Source organism: Nematolebias whitei, chromosome 13 (genome assembly GCF_014905685.2).
Source record: "Nematolebias whitei isolate Nwh7 chromosome 13, NemWhi1, whole genome shotgun sequence".
NCBI lineage: Eukaryota > Metazoa > Chordata > Actinopteri > Cyprinodontiformes > Rivulidae > Nematolebias > Nematolebias whitei.
In genome coordinates, this window is record NC_056510.1 from 8,909,599 (window position 1) to 8,918,085 (window position 8,487).

The 8,487-nt window shown below is 39.9% G+C and overlaps 1 protein-coding gene across 1 annotated transcript in view; it reads right to left on the bottom strand.

Moving 5' to 3' along the window:
- Positions 1 to 4,045: 4,045 nt before the first annotated feature.
- Positions 4,046 to 8,487, bottom strand: part of LOC119419001 (sterol 26-hydroxylase, mitochondrial) — a 7,835-nt gene continuing 3,393 nt past the window's right edge. The window contains exons 6-9 of the mRNA XM_037686294.1: positions 6,821 to 6,987; positions 6,638 to 6,719; positions 6,056 to 6,256; positions 4,046 to 4,323 (exon numbers count right to left, since the gene is read on the bottom strand). Coding sequence (XP_037542222.1) covers positions 4,207 to 4,323; positions 6,056 to 6,256; positions 6,638 to 6,719; positions 6,821 to 6,987 — 567 coding nt within the window. The 3' untranslated portion in view covers positions 4,046 to 4,206. The remainder of the gene's footprint in view (positions 4,324 to 6,055; positions 6,257 to 6,637; positions 6,720 to 6,820; positions 6,988 to 8,487) is intronic.

Here is an 8,487-nt window from a genome sequence, read left to right on the forward strand (position 1 = left end):
GAGCCTGTTCTGACAGCTCTCTCTTTGAGAGGTCCTTATCAGTTTGAATCTTTTGTTTCAGCAACTCAGATTCACTTATCAATTCGTCACACCTCTCTTTTTCAGACTTATATCCGTTGAAAAGCACGCCCTTTTCTACCACCAAACGGTCTAATTCCGCCTTCAGAAGCAGAGAGATTTTTGCTAACCGTATGCGGCTTGATTTTGCGTCCTCCTTCACTGTAGCTGCTCTTGATAAACTCTGCAGCTCCTCATGTCTTTGATCGTCATCAAGGTCATGCAATTCCTCCAATGTTTTGCCAAGAATTGAATTTGTCAAAATGTGTAAGGCTGTCTGGACCACATCCTCGGATTGTGAGGGGTCAGTGTTTACCTCTTCGTCCGCCATTATCTGCTATTTAGAAATTAAATAGTAGATGTAAATGTTTAGGTGGTAAAATAAAATCAGAAAATCTCTTTTTCCTGATAAGCTTACTCTTATTTAGTGATTTTGCAATTAAACGTGTATTATCCTTCAAGCAAAATGAGTAAACTGTTCAACTCCGTGAATATTTGTAACTGTATCTGTTTTATAAAAAGTTTCTAATTTTATTATGGACCTGTTTTAAGGATTTATCAGTGAATAAAATTTTTTGGTAAAAGCTCTCAGCATAAATACCTTCATAACTTTTAGAATGCAAGATAACAGTGTATATTCAGCTTTGAGGAAGTTTTTAACTCCAAAATTGCTTTTCTGGAAAATAAAAACGTTTAATGTCACTCTTCACCTAAAAACGAAGTGAAAACCTGTGATCCCACGTCTTCTCCACAAGATGTCAGCAGAACCTTAACAATTTTAACTCAGGCACTGTTTGTGTCGTCCACTAGGGGCGCTATAACTTCCTGTGGCGTCCGGTCGTTAGCTTGTTAGCTAAAATTAGCATCGGCTTGCTTCGGTGAAAACCAACACTTCTGAACGGATTTTTTACACAAACGTGGCAAAATTTTTCCAATCAGACCTTATATCATGAAACATGAATTTTGTGGAACAAAATCGCAGCCGTATTTAGCGAATTTAAGCACGGTAAAGCTCATTTCCGACTTGGGGGAAGTGACGTGACACGTCCTCCACCCGGTCATTAGCTTGTTAGCTTAAAATTTAGCATCGCTAGCGTAGTTCAAAAGCATCATTTTATGACGGTCTTTAAACTCAAACGTGGCGAACTTTCAGCGAATATGCTTCGAATGAATGTAAACAGCGTTTCAGAACACAGCTTTAATGCGCTTTCCAGCGTTAAAAAGCAGATTTTATTCCCTATGAAAACGAGTCTTCATTTCCGGGCGACGTGATTGACACTTCCCTCATCCAATCAGAACGTTACACACGGTCTTTCTCAACCAATGACGCAGCGTAGGGGTGAGGGGAGGTGACGTCAGTCAACCTTTCTCAGCAAATCAGAGCTTTCCACAGCAGCAAACAACCAACCACGAAGCGTATTCCCCAGCTAGCAAGTTAGATTAGCGTAAAATAGTTCGTCACTTTTTCGTCTTTTAAACCATCAAAATGCACTTTTTCTGTTAAAAATTGTAACGAAACAACCCCCTGAGCTGCACAGAGAACGGCGCTCCGTGACAAAACGTCTTTCTAGCTATTTAAAACAACTCGTTCGAAGCTCCAGAACCGAGTCGGAACCACAGAACCGAAGCGGACCAGAAGCGTCCGGAACACAGTTTAAACAGAATGAAGCGTTTCCACAGCTCAAAGCCAGCTTAAGTTACACATACAGACGTACAATTCAGCTTTATAAAGACTTGTGACTCAATTGCAGCTTCTCTGTGAGCTTTCTGAGCATCACAGACCAACACGCTTAAAAACATGCAGCATTTCGCTTCAGGCGGTGCAGCTCCAAGCGCGCAGCTCCGGCTGCGTAAAGACGCACGGTTCAACTGTTATTTTATAACACATGCCAACATGAAAATCAATTAGCACACTAGTTACAGTCCATTTATGAACACATACGGGCCACCAATTGTAGATGAACAGATGCTGGGATATATTCATCATTTAACGCGAGTTCCTCATTTTTCTGGACTGAATAAAACGTGCATTGAATTTAAGGAAATGCAAACGGGAGACGTCATTTAAATTTGACCCATCAAAATGAATGCGGTCATTTATTTACAGAATCAAATTTAACATCAAACATTTACATTAATTTGGCAAATTATGAAAATAACAACAAAGCAATCAATCAGGAAAAATCATACGGCCATGATTTCTCCGTTGCTGCACCAACAAACATTTATAACTGTACAACTATGATCTTTTACCCACATGAATGTGGGTAAGCACTTTACACAGACATTTCTAAATATCTGGAAGAATTTCTACTTGATAGAAAAGTTTAAAGATGGGAAGAAGTTTAAAGGGAGTAAGATTGAATGTGAGGGAAATTAAGTGTTCTCCAGAATCGACACTCTCCGGCTTTCTTCAGCTTTTCTTTACAGTACACTTAGGTGATGAAATCGGCTCCTTTACCTGGAGATGTCTCAGGTGAGATTCCGTTTAACGCACCCTTTCAGCGTCTCAGTAGGATGCTGTTACTCGTCCGGAGTAATGGCGAGGCTCTGTTCGACACATATTCACCTCAGTGGAAAATGTTATAATCCCATGGAACTCGGAAGAGCTTCGTTGTCATGTCAGGAACTCCAACAGCACTCCATCAGGACTTTAGCTCTCGTGTAGTTTACAGAACTCCCACAGAACTCTAGAAGTCTGACAACTCTCCAACTCTGAGTACCTGTGTGTCTCTCCGTGTCCCTGTGAGTTCCTGTAGAGTCTGTGTAGACCAGGAAGTACTGACATTTTAAAGACTCTTTCCCGGTTCACTTTTGGGATTTTTCATTGGTCAGAAACGACCAGAAGGGGTGTGTTTTTGTGACGTAAGAGGTTAGAGACAGCGAGAATTGTTATGAGACAGCTCAGAAATGTTCTCACAGACCGAGAGGGTTCTGTTTTGGCGTGCCTTAAGAAACAGGTGCAAAACATCTCTATTTACGTCTGAGAGGATTCTAAAACATGACAGTTTTAACATAACAACTTGTTTTTCGTTTGACTGTAACCTTGTAAACGCACACACTTGCTCATTCAAAAGCAGAAATCAGAAAAATGCATAATTACTCTGCACAGCTTTTAACATGAGAATAAAATCATTACTCAGTTAATAAAATTGATTAGTTCACTGCAACATCTAAAATGGTTTGAACTAAGACACTTTGATTATCAACATTTGTAAGATAGTAATGATAATAAAAAGAGAGTGTTCTTTTCACTTGAATCTTCAAGAAAGAAAGTCTCAGGATGGGTGAACCTGTATTTATGGAGTCAAATACATGAAATGACAGCTTCTGTCCCACAAGGTTCTAAAGGTCAAGAGTTTTGACCTTAGACTTAGTTTCGACGTAGGCCTAGTCCACTACAAAAATATGGAACAATAAGATCTCAAATATAAGATGGAGCTAGGTTGTTGAGGGCTTTGTAGGTTAGAAGTAAGATTTTGAATTCAATTCTGGATTTGACAGGGAGCCAGTGGAGAGAAGCTAAAACTGGAGAAATATGATCTCTCCCACTAACTCCAGTTAAGACTCTGGCAGCAGCATTTTGGATCAACTGAAGACATTTTAAAGTATTTGGACACTCAGATAACAAACCATTGCAATAGTCCAGTCTAGACGTAACAAATGCATGAACCAGTTTTTCTGCATCATTTTTAGATGTTTCTAATTTTAGTGATATTACGCAGGTGGAAGAAGGCGGTTCTAGTAACATTTTTAATGTGGGGTATAAAAGACATGTCCTGATAAAAAATAACACCAAGATTTTTAACATTAGAGCTGGAGGACAGATTAATGCCATCCAAGGAGGAAGAAAGACAATTTAATTCCTAAGATGCTCAGGTCCAAAAACTAAAACCTCAGTCTTGTCTGTGTTCAAAAGCATTAAATTTAGGGTTCATTAGGTTTCATGGACAAATATAACAACACAAGGTCAACACAGTGATTGCTTTATGAAAGTTTCATTTAACTCTGCCCAGTGATTCATGAGATATTTTGCTAACGGTACAGACAATAATACACAGGCATTAGCCAAAACATTATTGCCCAGCAGCAGGCAAAACCAATACCAAGCTCAGTCTAATGTGTAAAAGTGAGTGAATTTGAATTTCTTCATCTTCTGTCCACAAAGTGCAGGTCCACTTGTTGGTCTGGAACCAGAACCGTCCGGTTGATGCTTTTAATCTCTCCTGTCCTGGGGCCTGGTTTCAATTCAAACTGACGAATAAGCTGAGGAAAGGAAGGACAAAAACACAAGAAATTATCTTTGGGTTGGGATCTACAACTGATTAGCTCTAAAAGTGAACGCAGTCTAAGATGGCCACCACGGCAAAGTGATCCTAGCAAACACAAAAAATGACTCAGGGAAGATACTGACCTGGAATTTAACGTGGTAGTAGCTGAAAGTCATTTAAAATACATACTCCAGGCACAAGGTCACGAGAGTGTATTTTCAGAGTTTAGGCCAAACATTTACATTTATACCTTTGTTTCTCATCATAAAATGATTTCAGTCTGAATTCCTGACGCAAAAGGTGGCGGGCGATATTCATCCCTTCAAGGAATGCTAGGTCTTTTGTTGTCTGGAAGCTGAGTCAGCGTTCACACTGCAGTTTCTCTGTTATGGTTTCCTAACCCGCCTGCTGCTCTTGGGTCAAAATGACCCTTGTGGTTTCAGTTTAGAACAGCTTTGAGGCTCAGTTTGACCCAAAGGGCAGCAGGGTTAAGCATGTGTGCTCTATTTTTGCTTTTTTTGCGCTCCTTTTTAGCTTTTAATTACTGTTTTGCTAAGTTTGGCTGTAAGCTTTAATATTGCTAACTTTAGCTTAAAGCTACAGTTGGGTATTTTTAGCATTTAGCTTCAGTTTTGTTTCTTTATTCAGCTCCTTTTGGCTACTCTTCTGCTCCTTTTAGCTTCTGTTTTGCTCCGTTTTACATTCTGTTCTCCTGATTTTAACTTCATCGACTCAATCTTTTGAACCACTTTCGCCATGGCTGCCTCAGAGGAGTCGACGGGGGAGAGGGTGGACTCCAGAAACTATCTTATCACCATCAAACTGGTTGGTCTACTATGTGAGTGTGCTGCTTGTGGGACCGAGTTTGTTGTGGCTCTTTGGACTGATGAAGTCCTTTGGATGAAGGACGAAACATTTCAACAAAAAGAAACCGTCCAGATGACCTCATTGAACTTTGTTGGGTTTTTTTCCTGGATTGTTGAGCATGAACGTTGATGTTCAAAAACTCTTTTTTTAGCGTTTTTAGGAAACTTCAGTCAGATTCAGTGCCCAGCGTTCAAGGTGCATTTTTGCAGAAAATGTACGTTTCTCATTTACTTTTTTTACCTCTTCGTTTTAACTTACCAAGCAGAATCAGAAACCAGATGGTATTAAATCTATTAAATGAGCCAAAATCGGCAACAACTCACGACCGTCTCTGTGAAACCTTTCAGTGTGTTGTAGCTTATGGCTTAATTTTAGAAAGCTATTTTAAAATAAATTAAATTGTGTTTGTGCTGCCATTGTGTTCTTGTATGTTTGTTTTTTTTTGGCTCAAAGCATCATTTGTACACTTCATCCAGATGTTGTTGGGGTCTCTGATGCTGGTGTTTTATGGGCTAAAATGTTTGGAAACCCCTGCTTCAGGCTATTCAACTGGTGGCCCAGTTAACATTCGGACAGAAGATGAGCTCATTCTGACCCATGGATGTGTTTATTAAAAATAAAATTAGATTTTAAAACAGAAAAAAAGTATCTGTGAGAAAAACAACATTTAAAACGTCTTAAAAGTAAAATATTTTATAGCGTGTTGGCTGAACTGTCTTGTTCAGGTGTGAACGACCTGAGGTCGTCTGTGTTTGGTTCTATCGTGGAAACAGATTTGAGAACCATTTCAGCTGAGTCCAGAACTAAAATCTGAGAGCTTATCCTTATTTCCCACAGGTTGTTGTTTATTTTGCATTTACCTGAAAGAGAAGCAAATACATCTCAAGCTCAGCAACCCTGCGCCCAACGCAGGCTCTCACGCCGAAGCCGAATGGAATGGAGCCGAATGGGTTCGGCTTCTGGCGGCCGTCACGGAGCCACCGCTCCGGTTTAAAGGTGAACGACTGAGGGAAGGTGTTCTCGTTGTGACTGATGGCATAGTGACAGAAGGTGAAAGTAGTCTGCCAAAACAAAAACATTAAAGAATGAAAAATAATACTAATAACTATAATGTAATAATAATTACTAATAATAACTTCATGCAGGTCAATCACATGACTTAAGTTTTCGTGTAGATTTTGGGAGATTCAGTGCTTTACACTGAGTGCATACTAGTATCTCAAAGTAAACTACAGTACTGAAGTAAACTTGATGAAACTTAACCATTTCGTATAGGTCAGGAAAAACTTTTTATGGATTTAATTTTTGACTTTGTAACCTGTTAAATTCAAAGTAAATCCTGTATTCAAGTTCTCACACCAAATAAGTACATAAGGTATAATAATGCATAAAATCGTACATTTTTTACGAATAAAAATAACGTAAAAAATAAACAAACCTACATTCTTTGGAAACTGATATCCACCAACTGTTGTTGGTTTTTCCATCATGATTCTTGCATTGAAAGAAACCACTGGATACATCCTGCAACATACGTAAATGTTTATTTTGGACGCAGTAAACATTTTAATCTAGATCTTTCTGCCTTTCTTTTCATAAAACATAATTTCTCCAAACAATCATACCTGAGAGTTTCCTTGATGACAGCCCGTAAATATGGCATTTGGGTGACCTCTGCAGCAGAGGGGATCTGGTTTTCTGGTACCATTGAGGACACTTCTTCATAAAGTCTGTCCTGGATTTGAGGGTTCCTGGACAGCTGGTACAAAGCCCATGTGAGCGTGTTGGAGGTCTGTGAAACAAAAACAAAATCTTGTAAACATTTGGAACAAGTGGTATGAATTAGAAACTGCAGAAATTACATTTTAGAGCTCATCTCAAATTGACTTAGACAAAGTGGAGAACTGTTCTGACATCAGACGGATCCAAATTTCATATTTTTCTTTCTATTAAAACCACAAACGCCACGTCTATCATGCTAAAAAGGAGAGGCAGCATTTGGCCTATTATCAGCATACAATAAGAAAAAAAATGCCTCTCTGATTGTATAGGGGTGCATTAGTGCCTATGTTTTGAGCAGTTTACACATCTGGAAAGGCATTTTCAATGTGGAAAAGAAGATACAGACTTTAGAACAAGGTATGCTCCGTTCCAGTCTTTTTCAGGGAACGCCTTTTAAACTTCAGCAAGGCAAAGCTGATCAGCGTACCGCATTCATTACAACATGGTTTTGTAGAAGAAAAATCCAGGCGCACTTGTAGTCACATGACCTTTCAACATGTGCTTTATTTCATTCCCCCCCCCCCCCCCCCCGGTCTGGGTGCTTGTGTTATTTTTTTTAAAAATCAGAATCAGAATAAGCTTTATCATCATTGTACCAGTGAGACTATTTTCGTACAGTCGTGAATGTTGCTGCTGCTACTGGAGTGCGGCCCCTTATCCTTTTTCAGAAAACTTTTAGATAGAAAAGGGGAAAAAGCCATGAGGATAGGATAGTGGCATTACAAAAAAAGATCTCATCACACCTTGTCCTATCAGGACACGATTTAAGACATCAAAAACTCTGCCAGCAAGCACATTTATAAACACATTACATATGTATTTGATGGCAAGACAGTGAGATTTGTCCATGAAGCACTTTCAGATAGACCATAGTCCTGTAAGCCTTTGCAGAAGTTCTCCGGGGGGGGGGGGGGGGGGGGGGCAATAGACTAAGCTTTTCCTTAGTTTACACATATCTCAGGAGAAGTTTGATAAGTCTGCCTGTTTTCGAGGCCAACCAGGGGAGTCAGATTCAGATAAGCCGCCATTGTAAGCTCATAAATCAGCTGATTTTGAGTACTCGAAGCACGAATCAAACCTTCACACAGACTCGGCAGTTTTGCCATTGCCAAAACGAATGCCGCCGTCTTCCTTAATAGTCAAAGACATAGGAATCCGCCGATGACAGAAAGCAGAAACCCTGCTATCATGAATCCAATTACATAAACATGTTCGGCGTCCACCTGAGACAAAACAGAAAGACAGATCAGCTGCCAAACGTCCCATGGATCCATGACGTATCCTGCCACGTGAGTCTCAACGAGGCATGAGAGCTCTCCAGGACCTTGTTGCTTTGTTGAAAAGATTTTGTCGATAGGGTTGAAAGTCCAGCTGACCAGATCCATGACAGTAGTTTTCGTTTAGGAAGATGTGTAATAGGAGCTCCGATACACAGACGGAGAGTTAAAAAAGCAGGTCAAGAACAGGAGAGGGAGAGAAGGCATCCACCTTGCACGAGAGTGAGTGCATA